The sequence below is a fragment of the Megalopta genalis genome, chromosome 1 (assembly GCF_051020955.1).
Source record: "Megalopta genalis isolate 19385.01 chromosome 1, iyMegGena1_principal, whole genome shotgun sequence".
In the NCBI taxonomy this organism is placed as follows: Eukaryota; Metazoa; Arthropoda; class Insecta; order Hymenoptera; family Halictidae; genus Megalopta; species Megalopta genalis.
Genome location: NC_135013.1, coordinates 23,062,665 through 23,084,696, shown reverse-complemented (window position 1 = coordinate 23,084,696; position 22,032 = coordinate 23,062,665). Strand labels below are relative to the sequence as shown.

Here is a 22,032-nt window from a genome sequence, read left to right as displayed (position 1 = left end):
ACGTTGTTGCTCTGGTGAATCGGAGCGAGACCAGGTAGAGGGAAAGAGCGCGCGGGAGAAAGAGAGAGAGAGAGAAAGAGATTGTGTAGTCAAGTGTCGCGTTGTGTGTGGAGCAAGGAGGTGGATCTTGGGAGGTGGGGGTACGAAGTAGTTGACGATCGTCGCTGGCGAAGTAGTATTAGTAGTAGTAGTAGTAGGAGGAGGAGGAGGAGGAGGAGGAGGAGGTGGAGGTGGAGAAGAGAGAGAAAGAGAAAGAAAGAGAGTAGTGGGAAATGGTCGGTGGTGGGGCGACGTCAGAGTGTGTGCGGTCGTGTCGAAGAAAGAGGTGGAGAAGCGAACAGGGGCGGTAGAGAGAGGGCAAGCGAACAAACTACCGGGAAGAAGTCAGCGGCAAGTAAAGCAGCGCCGCCGAGGCTAAACTTCGGGATCTATCGAACTAAAATTGTCGTGTAGTTTCTGCCTCCTCTTCTGGCCCCCTCCCGACACGGTCGGCCCTCTCGCTCTCTCCCTTGACCCCACCAGAGCGAATGCACACGGTGGCAACGGCAGCATCTCGGTCGGTTGCGCCCCCTCTGGCTCTGCGAGCGAGCACCCATCCCCTCCACCAAAACGAAAGCCGAACGAAGAGGGAAGAAAGCATCGACGGTGGGGCGTCACGAGGTACGCGGCCCGTCGGATGAACGAGGAGAGGCGGATCGGCCGGGCTGTGGGCGGGAGCGAGACGGCGAAACGGAAAGAGGCGAAAAGGAGGGAAAGAGACGGAACTCGAATGCGAGAGGGGATAGGCAGGGAGCGCGTTAGCTGGCCCCACGGGCGACTCACCATATTTTATTGTCGCGTTTGCCGACGCTAACCGCCGGCGTACGGCTCCGTGTGCCCGATCTACGGAGATGCCGGCGACCTGACTCTCTCCGGCGCGACCCTACGGAGAAGAAACGCAGCCAGCCCTACGAGACAACAGCCTTAAACAGAGGATACAGTCTACGGACCGCCGCTGGCTGGTGTCTCCGTTTTCGCCGCGCGGCCTACCAGCACACTCGGCACACACCGGAGTCATCCGACGATAGCGCGCGGTTACGACGAATTCGCGTGGGCTAGAGGTGCCGCCGTGCCGGCCGTGGCATCATCGGCCACCAGCAGAGGTGGCACCAGCACCCCCACCACAGCGCGCGGCGTGCCGGCCTGGACCCTCCCACCCGTCTCGCCGAGGGCAAACCATCTCGCAAAAATCGTCCCCCTTTCCATGGAAGGAAAAGAACTACGGCGACGACTCTGCCACCACCACCACCACCACCGTCGAGCCGACCGTTTCTCGTCACTACCACCACCACCATCGGCACACTACCATCGTTATCGCCAGCGCCACCGTCACTGTACCGCTGCCGTGCCTCCTCCTACACCGCGATCAACCGTCATCTCGCGGAACGAGGATACCAGAACTTACGGACTCGGATCTGGTCGTTCGGTCCTTACGACGAGGCCGCGACCCGCAGCCCTGAACGGGATATCGGTGCCGGTCGTCCTGCGTCCGATCGTGTTGTTCGGTGGTCGATCGTCGGATTCGGTAGCCAGTGAGACACTATTGTAAATAAAGAGTAGGAACAGTGCGCGAGTGGATCGGTATCGCCGGATTATTAAACCTACACCTTTTCGGACCGATCGCCCCTCCCACTCGCTTCTCGTTACCAGCCTCTTCTTCCACTACCGCGAACAATCAAATCGTCCGGTCACGCGTGTCGCGTTGCACGCTTCCCTCTCTCTCTCTCTCTCTCTCTTTCTCTTTCTCTTGAGTGAGACGCGTACGCCGCTCTCGTATACATGTGGACGCACACGTTCGACGATCGCGAAGAGGACAGAAGCGAGCGGGCGTTATGCGCGCAACATCCGCGCCAGTTTCACGGCTGCTCGTTTAAAGAGTGCGCACCGCCGTACGAAGGGGCGGGACGATCCAGCTCCCCGTCGCTCTAGGAGCCAGCTGGATCCCTCAATTTTCAATTGCCCGGAGAAAGAAGACACGAGACTGGCAGGATACACTGGGTCGTGATCGCTCAAGGTGCGAACAGCGATTCACAGTGCGTGGAAGAAGAAGAAGAAGAAGAACAGGAGGAGGAAGAAGAAGAAGAAGAAGAAGCAGCAGCAGCAGCTGAGGAGGAGGAGAAAGGAGGGAAGACGTAGCCGCCGTACAAGCTTTGGGAGGAAAAAAGAAAGCGTCGTGCGCGCGAGAACAAGTCGATCCTCGGCTTTCCTTTTTCACGAGTCGTCTCTCCGTCACCATCGCTCGAGTTCTCGACCTACCACTCTCTCCCTCTCTATCTCTCGTTACCCGGCTGACTGTCCGTCCCTACGGCGCTTCCTCTCTCGCTCGCTCCTCCCTCTATCCCGACCCGAGGTCTCTCTCTCTCTCTCTCTCCCCTCTTTCTTTCTCTCTTTCTCCGTCGCGCCTCTCCTCGTTGCACTCGCAGCCGTGTATACCTCCGCCTTCCTATCCGCTCGCCGGAGGACTGGATTCCGTCGAAAAGAAACGACGATTCGGAGGATAGTCGCGACCGATCATAGCTGGCGCGTCGATCGGATCAACGCCGGCCGAGTTTCGCGGTCCGACGATCTCACGATCGCGACACCCCCCTTGGTGTCCAAGTGTGTACCCTGTGGTGAAGGGTGGTTTCTTGTTCGTTCGGCCTTTTTTTTTGTCATCGTAATCGGTTCGCGCGCCGCAACGGACCTCGTGACCCGACGCACCTGGACAACAACACCGGAAATCGGTTTCGATCGACAAGAGCAGCGGGCTTCGGCGAACTTATCCTGCCGACGTTGACGCGTACGGTTGTCATCGGGGACACGCGTGTGCTGTTTAGTCGTGAGCCAGGCCAGACCGCGGCAGACAGTGTCATCGTCGGCCGACCACGTTGCGGTCGCTGGAAGATCGGAAAACTGGTCCCTCTCTGTGTGCCTTTGTGCCCGCGTCTCTCCCGTCCGTGACAGTGCCACCGGTGTGTACAACCGGAGAAGACCGTCTCCTCGCTTCTCCAGGGTCGGGACGGCGCGGCACGATCAGAAGGTGCGATAAAACGCGAGTGCGGAAACTATTGTTGATCGTCGGAGGAATCCCGAAGCCAGGGACACGTTCGTACGAAACTTGAAAACAGATCTGTCTGTGGGTTTCTTTTCCGTTTTGCTTTTCCGAGCCGTGTGAGTGGAATACAATTTGATCCGAGGAAGCGACAGTGATAGATAATACGTCGAAGTGAGACTTGGTGAGACTAAGACACACGGATGCACGGTAACGATACCATGATCGCGTAGCGGTGCCCGACCATCACGGCCCTGAGTGGCCGACACACAATGTCACAGTTCTCTTTCCGGGGATCGCCAAATCTACAGGTGAGTCCTCCCCGCGATTCTACCTTACACGCCAGCGGTTCGCGGGCTGCTGGGCTTTCGCGGGACGGGTTTCGGGGGCGCGGGTCTATCCGTGATGGATGCACTCGCAGCGACATCGATCATGCTCGCCGCGAACGGAATCAATCGGTACACCTATGCTCGGTAGGCCTCGGTAAATAATGGGTAGACGGGGTTTGATTGGTCCTTCATCGAGGATCGATCCTTCGCGCGTTTCAACCCTTTTAGGCACGACGCGCCGCTATTGCGGCTTCCGCGGATGTCTTTATTTTGCAGATGTGCATATTCAATAACCGGTAATGTCTTCGTACTATTAGAAAAGGATATATTAGGGTGTCCCATAAGTCCTTTCCGCGCCGCGCTATTTTAATGAATCCAACTGGCTGTGTTTATATAAACACGCAGACTTACCTCTTGGCTGTTTAGGGTATCGGTTTCAGTAATCCCAGAGCTATTTTAGAGTACGTTTCGTTGGTGACAAAGTTCCTTATACAAATTTTTCTACGCCGTTCAATATGGATAGCTAAAAGAAGCATTCGCGGCATGTTATGCTTCATAGCTTTAAAAAAAAAGTGATAGGGCAAAGAACACTGCGAACGAGATTTGTACCGTTTACGGTGATGGTTCTACGACTATTAGGACAGTCCGCGATTCGTTTGAGAGATTTAGAGCTGGCAATTATGATTTGAAAGATGAAGACCGCAGCGGCCGTCCAACAACGACGGTTGCGGACCTTATCGAAGATATGCTCGCTGAAAATCCGCGATATAGTGTGCGCGAGATAGCGGATGCCACTAACATACCCGGGACAACGGTACATAAGCATTTAATCAAGATGGGATATGTGAATCGATCCGAAGTTCCACACCGTCAAATTTTCATCACGACAACGCAAAACCGCATGTTGCGTTGGTCGTAAGACAAAAATTATTGCAGTTTGATCGAGACATTCTACCTCATCCTCCGTGCTCCCCAGACATTGCTCCATCCGATTATTACTTGTTCTTCTCGTTAAAAAATTCTCTCCGTGAGAAACGGTTTAAATTCGTAAGCGAAATAAAAACGCACCTTGATCGATATTTTGCAAATAAGCCTCAACAATCTTGGAAAGACGGCGTAACGAGGCTTCCTGAAAGATGGAAGAAGGTAATAGAGCAGGACGGTTCATATATAACTCGATAAATCAACTTTAAACAACAAATGTCGTGTCATCGTTTCGCATCAGATAAAAGGAAAGAAATTATGGGACACCCTAATACTATAGCGTGGTTACGATCTTCTTGCAACGATCGTTGTGTACCTACTTTTTCGCATAGAAAACTATGGCAAATCTGTTTAAAAGACGTCGTATCTCATCGCAGAGTTAACTCTTCGCTTGCCGAAAGCCTATTTCTATGAAACTTTTTTGTTACCACAGTGACCTAACCCAGACCTCGCAATCTATAACATTCTATTGAATTAAGAACGATTTTTAACCTTTTAGGCACGACGCGCCACTATAGTGGCTTCCGCGAATGTCGTCTCTCTGAACGACGCGCCACTATAGTGGCTTTCGCGGATGTCATCTCTCTGAACGACGCGCCACTATAGTGGCTTTAGTAGCTCACTCGGTCATCGTTCGAATCAAATAATCGTCTTCGTATGCATTGTTGCACGCTTCTTCTGTCTTCGCATCGATTTACAATATACAGACTTATCTTAACAATAGAACTGTTAACAATATAACTGTATCTTAACAATATACAGACAGAATATACAGTCGCTCTGCACAGTACATATCAGACTCTGCCGTCCAGGGAAATAGCCTCGCGCAGAATTCAGCCGTACCTAAAAGGTTAAACGAGAACTTAAACCGCGATTTAAAATCGCTGTGAACACAAAATGTGTGCAAGAATTTCTGTACTTCGATGGTTACAAAGTCTTCTAGCTTCTATGTTTCTGTTGTAAAAATACTGTCAAGTGTCAGATGTCAGTTGTTGAACAGAGTTTCACAGTGTACTCTCCTTGAGTTATCGGAAATAACAACAACCTTATCTCTGTTTGCTTTAGAATAAAGTAAACCAAAGAATGATAAACAAAGTCCGAATTTTCTGCTACGCGTCGTTAATACCGAATCCCTCTCTGCCGATAATAATGACCGGTAAAATAAAAATCTACGGTTTTCGTTTTAAGCTTATTGAAAGCAATTGTCATTTTTATAAAACAGCAGGCTGTTACTTTTAGAGCTTGGTAGGATTAGAAAATGTTCATTATTCATCACTTTCCACGATGAAGCAATCGATAATTAGGAAAAACGCGGCGAAATTCGCCCGACAATGGCCCATATCCTCACCTTAAGGCCCAGTTTCTTCGAGAATCAGGCCCTCGTGATCGGCAACACTTCTTTCCCCCGTAGAAAAACCTCGAAGTGCTTAACTCGGCATCCGTAAAAACTCGAGCTGCGGTCATCCGCGACGTATTTTTGCCGCGTCTAAAAACTCGTGAAATTTTTTTCCGGTTCCGATAAAAAAAACTGTGAATGCCCGAGCGTGTTTACGTGGGCCGTTTTTTGCCGATAGCTCAAGGAGTGCGTTCGTCTCTCGGACGAAGGCAGGGCGAAAATGGCCTGGACACGGCCGCGAAGAAACGGGGCTCGCGCAGTCAACTAGGGCCGCCGGTAAAAAATCCTAGCACACTACGAGAACGTCCGTGAATGAACGCGCGCGCGTATTTCGACCGCGAATGGTCGGGCCTGGAAAGAGACGCCACGGTTAACACGGTCGACCACGCCGATCTATGAATTCCGATATACATAATTCCGGCGGTTTGAAAGTCAAATGCATTCGACGAAAGCCTCGTTGCCCGTTCCCGTCTATGTGCTTCCTATCGTACGCGATCTCGAAGTCTGGCGAGTTTAACCGATCGTTTACCGCCTCTTAACTATTCACCAAGCAACAAGGATTGTTGTCTTGTCTGTCTGTTCTTCGAAGTGGGCTTTCGCCAGCACGGGAACTTCTTCTCGTTGATTTCATTTCGATGAGGTCCGAAAGACGAGACTCGAGTTGTTGGTATTTTCGAGTGTTTATCGAACGTTGGGCCCGATTTCGTTGAGCGTTGCGATGGTTTCGAGTGACAGTTCGATGACAGCTTAGGTCTTTGGTACGATTAGGAACTTGTTGCGCGTAGAAGTCGGAAGAAACGTAATCGAACGAACTGTGGCGCGAATGTTTAGAGAAGCATGACAATGTAAGCTGTGAAAACAAGCAGTTCTTACTCTTAATGCCTCGGGTGAAAAGTTTACATTGTGATCTATAAAATTAGCTCGGTCCGTCGTTTGTTGTGTTAGTCCAGTGAGATCATAGACGAGATATATGGTTCGGAAATTCCGTAGGCCTGTCATAGATCGCGATTTAGCTGGGGTTAATAGGAAATATTTCGTCGAAATCGCTGGCATTCGTTAGTCGGACGTTAATGAATTCCTCCGTAAACGTCTACAAATTACGTTTACTCTAGGCTTTTTATCGCGCGATGGATCACTCGAAAGGTTGAAAGCGTAATCCAAGCCGGCCGGAAGATTTACAGATGGCGCCTTGGCGTAGAACGTGATACCGACGCAACAATCGGGCTCTAAACATCGTAGACCCGCTTCCCGACGAACGTTTATTAGTCGTCCGTCCCAAATTCACGAGTTCAAAGTTGCCCACTAAATTCTCCTAACGGAGCATCGATGAAATCGCGCGAACTATTGCCACGGTCCACGCTAACCGAAACAGTTTCATTACCTGCAATACTACCTACGTTGATACATGGCAAACTGCGAAACGAAGAGTTGCATTTAGGTACGCTGGAGATCCGTGGAACATTCGCTTCTGAAAATATTGGGTTGGCAACTAAGTAGTTGCCGATTTGTTCGATGAAATAAAAAATTTTTCTTTTACTTGGAACGAAGTTTAATCTGTAATGTATTTTCCATTTCGTTCGACGACTTTTTGCTATCTCTCTGACAACTTGAAGATTCCACGCTCGTAGAAAGTCTGATCCTTTTGTGGCCATTTATGAAATTTCATTCTCTGATCGATGAGAAACATTTAACAAGATGTTAAGACACCGTTGACTGTCACTAAAATAAATTGTAATAACAGAAACGTTAATATTTCAGACTCGACGTTTAATCATTATCGCATGACGTTGCTGAACGCAGGCAATTACAAATTCAATCGCTCCAATTTAAACTTGATTACCTTAGAAACCCTACAAAATTCGTTTCCCTTTCATCAATTTCGCAATTAGACGAAAATCAAACATTTCGCGACTTCCAGAAACAGACAGTAATTCGATTTTTATCCAAGGATCAGAGTTAATGTATCCAATAAAGTTATATATTGGGTTGGCAACTAAGTAATTGCCGATTTGTTCGATGAAATAAAAAATTTTTCTTTACTTGGAACGAAGTTCAATCTGTAATGTATTTTCCATTTTGTTCGATGACCTTTTGCCATCTCTCCGACAACTTGAAAATTCCACGCTCGTAGAAAGTCTGATCATTTTCGGCCAAAAACTGAGCTAAGTGAGATTTTACAGCGTCATCGTCATTCAAAGTTTTACCACGAAGGGAGTTGTCCAGGGATCGAAATAAGTGGTAATCCGATGGCGCGAGATCAGGGCTATATGGTGGGTGTAACATCGATTCCCAAGCAATATCCATCAATTTTTGCCGAGTGGTCAAAGACGTGTGCGGCCTAGCATTGTCTTGCTGGAAAATGACACCTTTACGATCGACCAATTCTGGTCGCTTTTCCTTGACCGCTGCATTCAATTTGTCCAGTTGCTAACATTCACGGATAATGAAAAAGAACATAATAATAATAATAATAATTTTATAATATAACATTTACGGATATCATAAAAATGGGCGTGAGAGACATTTATAACTGAAATCGGCGTTACTTAGTTGCCAACCCAATAATTACATAACTAAGGACGAGTCTACGCAGAGGATAGGATATTTATTATTTAAAACGTTTCGCCTCAGAGAGAGAGAGAGGGAGTGACGTTTCCTTCTGACGTAATTTGTCCACGCAATTGATTATCAAAAAGTACAGTGTTCTTAAGAAATCCCAACAAAAAACAGAGCACAGATAACCCCTTGTCTTCCTGTCACACTAAATCGTCGACAGTCTACTAATTTTTCGGAGAACACTTTTATTATGATTAGATTGTGGCGGCTTTTCGTGCAAGTTTATAATACGTTCGTACACAGATTATTTTCCGGGAACCATATAGTACAAGGAAAAGTTTCTTTCAACGAGTTCGATGTTACGGTAAAAATGAAGAAAAAGAAGCGTCAATGTTTTCTAATATTTTACAGATCTGCATGTCGTAAATGCATAAAAGATCCGCAGCGGATGACTTTCCCCTGCATTTGGCGACTACTTGACACATTTGCTCCTAACGTCATAATCGTGTAACCTTTGCCATCTTGTATTAGCAATGAAAGATCGGACACTTAGATGATAATCACCGATCGCGGAATAAATTTGCATGCAAACGTCTTCGTACGAAACATGCTAAAACAAAACTAAATTAAATCGAACGTAATGCATCGTTCGCGTGCAAAAATGTAACAAATTGTTGCACGGAACAGATAAGGGTCGAAGAGAAGACCAGTGGTATTTTTATCATCCTTCGTACACGACACGATCGGTCAGGGTTGCAACCGCGATCGTAGCGTCCCCTACAATTGTCCCATTGGTATTCAAAGATTTGCCGGTGAAAATCTATTCGGCAAGAGAGAATGGGAAGACTAGAGAGAAAGGGATAGAGAGAGAAGGAGAGAGGTTCGTTTCCGTCCTCGGACCGCAGCGGATAATTTGTAGCGTGGGATCTTGTCCGTTGCGAAAATGGATAGCCGTTGGCAAGCCTGAGAGATTCGGTACCACGTGTCCTGACACGTTGCATATAGGTGTAGTACGCCGCGCATACCTATGCAACGGTGTGCATAGCGGCCGAGCTGAGAACATGTGTTGCCACGCCTAAAGCAACGCTCCGAAATGATCGAAGAGCTTGCGCTCGCTGGAATAATTATCTCGTCTTACCATCGCCGGAGCTTTTTGCCACCAGCGCCGTTCTACGCCCACACCCACGCTAGACACCACGCTGCACCCTCTCTCTCTCTCTCTCTCTCTCTCTCTCTCTCTCTCTCTCTCTCTATCCTTTTCTCCTTCTCTCTCTCTCTCTCTTCTCTTTTTCTCCTCTCTCTCTCTCTCTCTCTCTCCTTCTCTCTCTCCTTCTCTCCCTTTCTCCATCTCTCTCTCTCTCCTTCTCTCTTTCCTTCTCTCCCTTTCTCCATCTCTCTCTCTCCATCTCTCTCTCTCTCTCTCTCTCTCTCTCTCTCTCCCCCTTTCTCCATCTCTCTCTCTCTCTTTCTCTCTCCTTCTCTCTCTCTCTCTCTCTCTCTCTCTCTCTCCCCCCGTCCCCTATGAAGCTGCAGCCTGTGTCCCTCGCCTCGAAATGGCGTTTCGAACGGCCAGTTTTTGTCCCGTCTTCCAACATTGTTCGTTTAGTCGGTTGCCATTACGCGGTCTAATTTTCGCGTTTTCAGACACAAGCCCGGCTCTTTTCCTATCGATTTTCCCAACTCGCTATCTACACCGGGATAGCTATGGTGGACGCGATCAACAGAACTCGACCTTATAAAAGAATTTTTTCACCCTTTGCACCGCGTTACCTGTGCTCACAATGCGTTCTGTAACCTCGGCGCTGTCATGTAATGATTGGACTGCCGATTTTATGCACTTGTGGCAAAACCGAGTAGTCGCAGTTTATTATTTTGTTCGGAAAGTTCGTTTAAATTCTTTTATACGAATTCAATGAGACACAAACTTCCCGGACAAGCTAATATGTAGTTTGTTCGAAGACAATTTATTGTTTGGAAACTTCGTTTCATATTTCATAGAGTTCGTTTCATTGAATTCATATAGAAGACTTGAAGCAAACTTTTTGAACGACAATGTATTGTTTTTAATCTGTTTAAGTCATCGAAGTATGAAAGAACTTGATGTTTCATTTTATATTTCTTACAATCGATGCGGACAATATTGTTTTCGCATAAAAACCCGCGGTCTAGTAATAATACATAGTGAGCAGATTACGAATTGTATAAAATTGAAATTTTCCAAGGCGATTGTAGAAAATAGAAGTTAAAGGAAAATATGTTGCTTTTTTTATGATATTTTTAATTTCTTTACATGTCTTCGGAGCGTTGTATTTTCTCTAGTAGCTTCTGCCGTGAATGCATAAAATCTGCTATCTAGTAGCAAGACAATGAACTGGATGTGTGTTGTGTTTAAACAGTGGAAACTGTCGTTCAGAATTTTGACCATTGTCAATTTTCCAATTTGCTACTGCTTCATCATAAAGGTATAGTTTATACCATAATGTTTATACCACATAATGTTGCGTTTAGACAGTGGAAACTGTCGTTCAGAATTTTGACCATTGTCAATTTTCCAATTTGCTACTGCTTCATCATAAAGGTATAGTTTATACGTCAATTTACTATTTCTGAACAATGTGCATTTGTTGTCTTTACTCTACATTAATTTTCTGAATCTTTGTACTTAACGTTGCTATAAAAACGATCATACTGTCCTGAACCAACTAGATTATTCTAGAAATATACTTTCCATCAAAGTGCAGGTCATAAAAAAATGTACGTGCGTTAGAAAAATGTTTCCAATTTGTTCTTCTCGATACAGAATGTACAGTCACTGGAAGCTTCTGTATAAAATAAATTGAACGAGCTGACTGTAAGATAAATGATCAAAATGTCGTACAAAAATGTAGCTGTACGAAGTACATTCTAGATTTAATAATTCTTTGTCCTTAGAACAAATGTTGTTGGTCATCGAACATACTGAAATGCAGCTGAATAAAATGATGTTTAACCCTCGAACGGCAGATCTGTTTAACAAAACTATTATTAAGTATGGTTAATATTATTTATAATTTTATCTACCAATTTCTTTCAACATAATTATTAAGATCCGCCTTCTAGGACACATTAGCGTGTCTATAGTTGTTATTCAAGTAGTTGTCAAAAGCTAGACAGTGAAATAATAATATTTATAGACTCGTCGTTTGCATGTTAACCCTTTGCACTCGAAGCTATTTTAACTGTAAATATAAGATCATTCTTCTAACTTATAGTATTTCTATTTTATACGACAAAATGCATTTTATGCATACGAAATTGATTCTTGGGACTCGCGCAACAGTTACAGTCTGAACAATTTATTATATCTAAACTTTGTTAATATCAAAATTATCTTAAAAGGTGATATAATATAATATATTATATATAATATATTCTATTCTATATATAACATATAATATATTATATATAATATATTCTATTCTATTCTATTCTATTCTATTATATATTATATTATATATATATAACATATAATATATTATATATAATATATTCTATTCTATTCTATTCTATTCTATTCTATTATATTATATATAACATATAATTTAGTGGTGCCTCAGAGTCACCGCTCGAGTGCAAAGGGTTAAAAGACAACCGTACCGATGCAAGAAGTAGTAACAATCGCGATATCGACTGAATTTCGTGGCATGCGTGATACTTGTGTTAGGAAGAGGGCTGCGCTCACACGAGACTGGAATCGCGAAGCCCAGGGAGGTTTGAAAAATCGTCGAATGGTGTTTATCGAGATCGGTTCGTGGCAGGCTGCTGGCACATTGTCCGCTCGCAAGAAAGCTCGTGTTGCATGGCGGCGTTCCAGCCGAGCAATTTCCAGTAACGAGCCGGCTAATGTCTCTCGGTAGGCAAAAGCGGCGGTGGAACAGCGGCAGAATCGGTTCGCGTACGAAACGGTATCACGTTGCTTAACCGCCGATAAAAATTAATGGTCTATTATCTATGAGTGTTACTCCGCTTATAACACAGTTAAACAAACGAGCAACCACTTTAGCCACACGGTTGTCGTATTATCGTTGACACACTTTTCTTTCGCGTTGCGTCGCGCGTCAACCTAAACCGTTGATCTCTGTGCACGCGCCGCGCATCATTTATTACCGCCGAGAAACGCGAGAGACAGAGAGAGAGAGAGAGAGAGAGAGAGAGAGAGAGAGAGAAAGAGAGAGAGAGACCCACCAACTCGATCGAGGGTTTCGATCGCCGTGTATAAGTGCGTCCGTGTGAGACGAATCGTCGAACGTCCGGCGCTTTCTCGCATCGTGACTGGGTGACATTCGTTATCGTAATTGTACAACGGCGAAAAAATGCGATAATGCGCCGAGAGAGCCAACTGTCCGTTCCAACGTCCGTCAAACGGACTACTTTCCTCGGATTGAACCCAGCCTCTCTCTCTCTCTCTCTATTTCCGAACTTTTCACGTCGCTCGACCCGACAATAAACTATTAATTGTCGCTTGCATGGATTGCGTTGCCAAGTTACCGCCTTGGCATTTGCGTTTCGCCCGGTGATGCAACGAGAGACTCGTCGGCGTGGAAACCCGCCGCGCGCCGTCGTAAACGCAGCCAGACCGTGTAAACTTATCATTAATAATCGTCGCTCAGGTGTGTTCGACATCGGCTCGACGCAGCTTCTTCGTTTATAGCGGATCTATCGATACCTTGTATGCGTCGTTAAAAGGAAAGAAACTAGTAAATGGTTTCAGGATATTCATAAAACGCAAGATCAACTCTTTATGCGATAGGTGATTTTATAGGAAATGCGTTGTCCTGTGATTTCTGTTTCTATTGGACTCGTAAACGATTCGCCTTCAGCAATTTACAATCGAATTCCATTTATATATATATTTGACAAGAGACACAGGTTCTTACATATAATCCGGTAGGTTCATTCGATAGAAGTCCGCTGATTACCCCTACTACTTGTAAGTTTTTGTTCATATATAATCAGAGTTCACATTCAGATACATTGATTTAATCGAACGTCTTAAGTTTACGTTTAGAATTATAATTTATTTATATATACGGGTTCTAGACCGTTTGACATACCAAAAATATTAAATATTGTAAATATTACAAGAATTTTATACATGACTTATGCAGAATCATCGTTGGATCGTAATAATGTTCTTTGTAGTTAAGTTGTCGTAACTAGCATTTTTTACGTTTAGAATTATAATTTATTTATATATACGGGTTCTAGACCGTTTGACGTACCAAAAATATTAAATATAGTAAATATTACAAGAATTTTATACATGACTTATGCAGAGTCATCATAGGATCGTAATAATGTTCTTTGCAGTTAAATTGTCGTAACTAGCATTTTTGATTATCCATAAAATAAAACTTTAACTTAACATGAATCATTTTTAAATAAATGAAAGTAAATAAATGAAATGACTTTCGAAACTCTACGAAGTGTATAGAATATTCAACATTTGCTTAAGAGTTTAAAGGCACGCGATGTTTCAAATATTTATAAAGTGGCAGATTAGTAGATAATACATTTTATCTAAGAACGGCAGAATACGATATCACACAAATATGCGAACGATTTTTATTTAAAATCGTAGATTGATACACAATAGATGCTGAATCATTAGTTCTTCATCATAGTTCTTCCATCAAAAACATTTTGTACCTGTTGTTGCAAATCAATTACAGATCGAATCTCGAGTGTTCGATAAAACGGTCATTGAAACGATCGAAAGTTGTAGCTTCGGTCTCCAAGAGCTTGCCCGAGCATAAATCTACATAAACTTTGCGGAACAGTGTTTCCACGTTGCGCTATCTCTGCGCATAACTTCAGTTTCGAGGAAGCACTTCGATAAAGCGCAAGGCGAACCGAAAAGCATTGAAATTTTACGCCCGAAGGTCTAAGCTTTAACCGAAGGTCTATTTATTTATTCGTACAACTTGTGTCCTAGCCGCAAATATAACTGGCATAATCGTAGGCGCTTCGCCTTCGGTTGTCAAAACACACCGGGGTTAACTTTGTAGCGCGCCATGCTAAAAGGTAACTCGGCTGACACAACGTTAGCTGGTAATGGCTGTAATTACAGCAGTAGAAAATATCGCGTCCCGCGGGCGACTCGCGACGATAGAATACAATCAGACCGCAAAGGTTTAACTTCACTTTTCTGAATATCGGTTACCGATCTCCGCGTTACATTACGCTACATCCGACTAGTCTGTCAGACTAATATAAAATCGTAATAGAACTCTTGCGTCTAATTCCTCCGGGAAAAAAAGTCAGCACTGTTACACCATGATTTATGATACCTAAACAACGGTTCCATTCACGACTGTGAGCCAAGGCTCGAAAACTGTTACGATATAAGATTAAGTGCTTGAAATAGTAATGAAATAATTTTGAAGAATCTAAAAGTCGGATTATTTCAGTTTAAATTGAGATTATTGCGTTCGTTTCCATATAAAGAATTGTTCAGAGAAAAAGTCGTTCAGAATATTGATCTTGACAGTATGTTAAAAAGCATCACGTCAGCGTTCGTCCATGAAAGCAGACATTATAGTATTTTATTAATGCGACTAAATGTGCAGCAGATAACGGAAAACGTTTGATAAAACGTAAAATTTACTTGATGTATTAATTAAATGTGAACAAAATAAAGTACAAAAACAATATTCAAGGTAAAAGATCTAGCTTGTTATATTTTTTAAGTTAATTTTCCAGTACTTCGAAGAGCACGATGGAGCGTCGATTTTAAGAAAAATTGATCAAGTTACGAAACAAATATTTTACATTTGATACCAGAATTTCAAAAAGAACTTCGAGAACCTTAACTGAAACCGATATTTCGATAGTTCGATTTTTAAGTTCTTCATAACATTTATTCGGAATAAAAGTCCTTCGTAACAGTTTCCACCAGAACTTTTATATTACGATTTGAAACAATTATTTTCGGAACCTTTCCAAACCCTACTACTCTGAACACTAAACTCGACTCACTGGGAGAGTTCGCGAGCGACAGAGAGTTTCGTTTACTTTTGTCGGTAAGAATGTAAATTTCCATCAGTTTCGTCGTTGGAATAACTTTAAAATTAATTTTATGTAATCGCCAGACCGTGCATGTCCGTCTATTTGACTGTACAAAATGACCAAACAAGCCTTACATTGGAATAACGTTCAATTTGCATTTCGCTGTAGTCCAAATCGTTGTCAACACGTTGTCGCAAAATTTACATTTGTATCATTTTGTTTGAATTTAATTGCATGCATACGCGTATTTTCAATATGACTTGGAAGCTCGAAAACTTCGGCTTATCGCCAAGTGTTTGCGTGCAACGCACGACGCGACGATCAAATAATACCTAATTCATATTTTACAAAGTATTTTCAGTATAGCTCCATCGTACAGTGGGAAAAAACTGCTGATTTAAGAGTGTAAAAGTTAAAAATCCAAATATAGTGTAGGAATTTAATACATTATATTATTTACACTATATTTAATAAAATCGGCAATTTTACTTCTCAAAATAATTACTGTTAAAGGTGACGAAAATTGAAAGTAGTAGTATTAAGAATAGCATTAAAATATAGAATATTCTTTCCTCCTGTTATTAATTGTTTAGAACCTTAATATAAACATTAGGAAAACATCAAAATAAATGGAAACATTTTTCGAAAATTTTTAAACGTTTTCCGCGAAGGTTTTGAGAAATTCATTTCTTAAATTTCTTTTATGAAATATTTATAAGGTTTGCGCTAATATGCGTTAATTTTTGCATAAATTTTAAGAATGGAATATGTAGCTTATGTTTTCATGAAATCTGAATGCGCACAAATGCGCAAGAGCAGGTTGTTTTATTTTTTTTTTTTGGAATAGTTCGATGATGAATGAAGTGAATAAGTTTTCATTTCATTTCTAAAGAATATGCTTTTGTAATAAAAAGAAAATTTTATAATAACAGTATTTCTCTTTTTTGTCGTCATAAATTGAAACTGACGTTGAAATGATTGAAATGTCATAAATTGAAATATGTTGCTTCCTCTGTTCTATTTTGAACAAAAAGTATTTCACCAAACTTACGGAAATCTATTAGTCTTCTTTATACTTACTGTACATTGCAACGACGACTTATCTTCGCAGAATTATAAGACATTTTTTTGCAACTGCAGTAGAAAGCAGAGCGCGATGCTTAATTCATGCGTGAAAAATTGAGCCGTTTATTTTGAAAGTGGCATAAGTCACTTTGTTTTTAAGTCGATATATTTAAAGGGTTTGCGTTTTAACACGTTTAAAAATATGGATGCTAACTTTCGAGAAGATTTACTTGTATTTGTTATCTCAGGATGCTGAGATATTTTTCTCGGTATAAATAATTTCGTATAAACATTAAAAAATCACCACTTTTCATTACGGAAAAGTGGCTTATGCCACTTTCAAAATAAACGGCTCAAATGTGTAGAAGATACAGCAATAATATTTAGCACTACTTCAATCGACGCTTTATTTCTTCAATTTTCTATAAATGAAGCGCAATAAATTCATTTTTATCTTAACAATGTAAGAATGAAAATGGAAGGTGTTGAAGAAAAGAGGATATTGAGAATGTTGCTCTGACTTTAGCAATACTTATATCCCTGGTAAAAGATGCGTAAAAAATTACAAGTTACATTAGTAATATTTTATTCCACTCCATTCGATACTTTATCTTTGGAATTTTCTGTAAATAGAATTCAGTGAATTCATATTTATCGTACGTTAACATTCACTCGTTTGCTGAAATATTGTTGACAAGAGAACAGAATTTTGTTCTTGACTTAAAAGAACGAAATAACATTCATACCTGACAGGTTATCACTAAAATCTCTATCAGAAATTATTGACTCATCCAAGTACGACAAGGGGCTGACGATGTAACAATAAAAATTATAATATTAAAAAATGGAAGACATTTAATATGTTGTCCTAACTCTACCCATATTTAAATCCCAGGAAAAAGAGGCTTAAGAAATCGTATGTTGCATTCGTGCACATTTAGTGCTACTTCATTTGATAAAGTTATCTCTCGGCTTTATTTCTCAAATTTTCCTTAATTACAATTCAGTATACTCTTCTTTATCGTATCAATCTATAATAAGAATAAAGATTGAAATATTGAGGATGGAAAGACATTCGGAATGTTGCCTTACATTAAAAAACCACCACTTTTCATTACGGTAAAGTGACTTACGCCACTTTCAAAATAAACGGCTCAATTGTCAGCCACAAGATGGAAGTTGGTGACAACGGGTGCGAATTAAATTTAGAAGACTAATTCGCATCGCTAATCTGCCTCGCTTACTCCAATTGAAATAATGATTGCCTGCATCCACCTTAATCCGTCGCGTATTTTCGGACTATCTGATCTTCCGGCGAGGGGGAAAGAAAGGGTGACAAGGATCAATCGCCGCGATCAATAAATTGCTAGATGATACACGAGCTCCTTCGATATCGCCGCTGGCAATTGGTTACTGCTAGACTTCGAGATTACGGGGCTGCTGCGAGCGTTACAGGCGAATTAAAGCAATTAAGGATAACGTCCGGCCGAAGGCACGCGTGTCGATGTCGATAATGGAGCCTGTTGCTGAATTTTTCTCTTGTAGCGGTTCCGCGCTACCACTGCCCGACTTGTTCCCCGGTAGCAACGCGATGGAGAACGTTTCCGCTGCACCGGGACTTTCTGTCGGGACCCGTGTAAAATATATCAGCTCTCGAGCCTTTTGCTTTATGAACAGTCTGTTGGGGATAATGAACGATCGGTTCGGTGAATCGGTGAAAGCCTGATCCCGTGCTCTTTGTTCTCCAGGTAATTAGCACGCGAATAGCTCGAAAAAATCATTAGAGTTTCCAGTTTTCATTGAAATCTTAGCTTTTTTTTAAAACTGCGGGACTGTTATGTTACTTTGCAGTTGTTAGCTTAGGATAGTAGAATTTGTTTTGCCAATGTGGCAAAGATCTTGTGGCAAAAACTCGGAAGGGATAACAGGAATAACATCTTTCTGGTAATTTTCTCTGAGAAGTAAAGCAAGACATTTTAAGAGATCATATTTATTCGAATAATTTATATAATAAATAAAATTTTATTCGAAGAATTTATTCGAAAAATTAGTCGAATAAAATGTTATTTGGCGAATTTGTTGTAAATACGTTGTTCGAATAAAATTCGAATAATACTAAATGAATACTTGTTTCTTTCTTTAATCGTTTCGGCAAGTCGACGGCGATATATCTACGCTTTTAAATTCATCTTTCAGTAAAAATTAAAAAAGAAAAAAGATCTATATTTTCTTTGTATTCTTTGTATAACGTTTCTTTTGTAATTTCGTCTATCTGGACCTCGGCTAGTAAACTAGTAATCTAATATGTCAACAAAATCCAAGTAGTTTGAACTAATTTCAACTACTTTTGGAAAAGTATATACATTCGCAACAATTTTCTTACATTTTTTAAAAATACAGTATCGTCAATCAAATTCGGACTCGACTAAATAAAAAGCTGTCATACAATCATTAGACTGCGAATCTTCATGCAAAATTCATGCAGATTCATCTAATGTCTTTATCGTTTTATATTTGACCAATTCATTTTTGTCATAAATGCATCAAATCCGCAGTCTTAACAATTACGATAGCTTTTAAAATATTGATTTTAGTTAAACGAAATAGATCTTAAGAACACAACAAGGATTACAAAGTTATTTCCTTTTTTTATACAAATCGTTGATCATGCCCCTAACTATCTCCTATCAATTTCCTGCCTTCCCCAAAAATTGGGAAGTTAACATGGAGTTGCGTAAGTAGTCGCGCAACGAGTGGAGCAGAGTAGATTGTGCGCAAGGTGCTGATCTACTTGATACAGGGATCGAACCTTTTCCTCCATTAATCCCGTTTTCCTTACTATTTCTTCGCGTGATATAACATTCTTATTCAGTACCGAGACAAGTGAGCCGTTTATTTTGAGAGTGGCATAAGTCACTTTACCGTAATGAAAAGTGGTGATTTTTTAATGTTTATACAGAATTATTTATACCGAGAAAAATATCAGTATCCTGAGATAAATAAAAAACGTGTTACAAACGTGACAAATAAACGTGTGAAAACGCAAACCCTTAAACATATCGACTTAAAAACAAAGTGACTTATGCCACTTTCAAAATAAACGGCTCAAGTCAGTCATACAATTTCACCAGAAACTCGGTCCAAAATAACATCAAGCAAAAGGAATGTCCGAAATGAGAGCGAGAAATTTGAAAGAGAAATGAATCATTCGGCAAAGTGATAGTCCGCAACCGAACATGTCAGACAACCGTTTGGAACTGTGCAGTTTTCGCGTTCGAGTCACCTCGGCCGAAATTCCACCTGCACCAACTTTGTTCAGCGAGTCGGGGGGTGTCGCGCGACCTCTGTATCTCGAAAAGTTGGGGACCGGAAGCTAGGTGCCGCGGCTTCGCAGCCTCGGCATGGCCGCTGAAAATTGCTCGTCCGTGGAATTCGTGGAATCGCGTGGCCTGCGTAATCCACCGCGATTCCACCACCGAGGGGACGGCGAGGAGGTGGCGAGAGAATTCGGCCGCGTTCCTGCGAATCGGAATGCCGGTGTCGCGGGGACGGAAAGGAGCAGTGGGAGAGCGAGGGAGAGAGAGAGAGAGCGAGAGAGAGAGAGAGAGCGAGAGAGAGAGTGAGACAGAGAGAGGAAAGAGAGAGAGAGGAAAGAGAGGAAAGAGAGGAAAGAGAGGAGGATTCCTGAATGACGGCGCGGCTGTGTAAAAATTATGAATGGCCATATTATTGCAAGTTGGCAGCTCGATGCACCTCGCCACGATACGTTGCCACGTAGATACGATCTCCGGTAGTAGTTCGCGGCCGGCAGTTAGCGCTGTTTCGCCCGCTGACTTGGCGCTACTCGATCCAATCGAGCTGACTCAGATCCTACGCCCTCTCCCCCCCCCCCCCTCTCTTTCTCTCTTTCTCTCTTTGATTCCTCCGACCCTCTCGCCCCGGTGCATTCATTCACTCGCACGCTAGCGCAGCCTTCTTTCTTTTACCACTTGTTCCTTTCGATCGCAATTTTACGCCTTTTTCTTCCAACCCCTTCCCACCCCCGCGAACCTCGGACTATTCTATTCATTCACGCGTTTCGCGCGGTTGATTTTTTCGGGCTTGCTCTTTTGGATTGTTTCTCGCGACACCCCATGCTTTCTTTTCACCGTACGCTTCTCGCGCAGCTGGTTCCACCCCCCGTAAAGGTCGATCCACATTTGCGGAGCCGCACTGGACTGTCCAATGGGCAAAATTCGAGAAATCAACTTGCTATTTCGTGCCACTTAACACGTTCTCGGACGTGATTGCTGTAGCATTCATTTTCATTGTGTTGCATTATCGTGCATTCGATTCTATATAGCGTTTATTTTCATAACATTATTTTATAGCGTTTTATGCTTATTTTAGTTTATAGCATTCATTTCCATTGTGTTGCATTGTCATGCATTCAATTCTATGTAGCGTTTATTTTTTAAATTATTATCCACTTTTATTTGAATCGTATCGACGCGGATGTTATAGCATTCATTTTAAACAATTACCAAAATGTGATATTCCGAGCACTCGGACAAAATGTGACTGATCAAACTTTGGATATCACAAATTAGTTTGAAAATAATTCGTCTGTCTAGTTTTTGCAACTCATTAAAATGTTTATTGTTCCAGAATGTGTTAATTATGAAATTCAGTTTCGCTTTGAGGCTAACGAAATTGAGTTTTTGTTTCTTATTCAATTAAAAGTAAAGTATTTATTAAAATATTGGTATTATTTGAACGTGAGAGTATTGTTTTGGTTAATCTTTGATTAATAATTAAGTATTTTACAATGGATAATCGGGATAATGGTACGTAAAAGCTTTTCCAAATATAACCTAACTTTAATAGCATTTTTCTCTAATTTATAATTTTGGTTCGATGAAACTAATTTCGCGTAAAGGTGATTTGAATCTGTCTTCCATTCCAGTTTTTCTTTGTTTAGTCCAGTTATCCGATTTCAATTGTTGTGTTAACTGTTATTTCAACGCGTTGAATTCCGTGTGAATTTCGTTTATATCGTTTGGTACAATTAATAATAATTATTATCTACACAGTAATGAAATACTGTGAAATGTGTGTGAAATGCACACATAATCTAGTCAATTACAATGCTAAAATATTTCTATCAGACGGTTTTAATTTTATAATGTTCGCTTTAATGTTCGCTTTGAACAACTCCGAATTAATTGTTTTAAATAATTTCACTTTATGTTACTGTACGGCTTTTGTACTTAACGCTTACATGCTTGATCTCCGGACTGGCTAAATATACCGTGTAACGAGTGAACACTTAATACGAGGTTGAGAATTTTATGCGTTTGCGATAACAGTGAATAAGAGAGACTTTAAACAGTAGAAATTTTTTATATTTATTAGATGCATGAGAAGATTTTTGTTTGATTTTCTGTACCTTACAATCGATTAATAATATTAGCATTTTCTAGTTATAACATTAGTTATAGCATATATATAGTTATAGTATATAGCTATATATATAGTTATAACTATAATTGTATACTTTGTAGAAGAGACCTTACCGTTGCCTGCACTTGTTTACAATGAGTCAT

General features: G+C 41.8%; 1 protein-coding gene across 1 annotated transcript in view; it reads left to right on the top strand.

Moving 5' to 3' along the window:
* Window positions 1-266: 266 nt before the first annotated feature.
* mirr (iroquois-class homeodomain protein mirror) overlaps window positions 267-22,032 on the top strand; it is a 76,978-nt gene continuing 55,212 nt past the window's right edge. Inside the window, exon 1 of the mRNA XM_033472526.2 lies at window positions 267-3,381. Coding sequence (XP_033328417.2) covers window positions 3,343-3,381 — 39 coding nt within the window. The 5' untranslated portion in view covers window positions 267-3,342. The remainder of the gene's footprint in view (window positions 3,382-22,032) is intronic.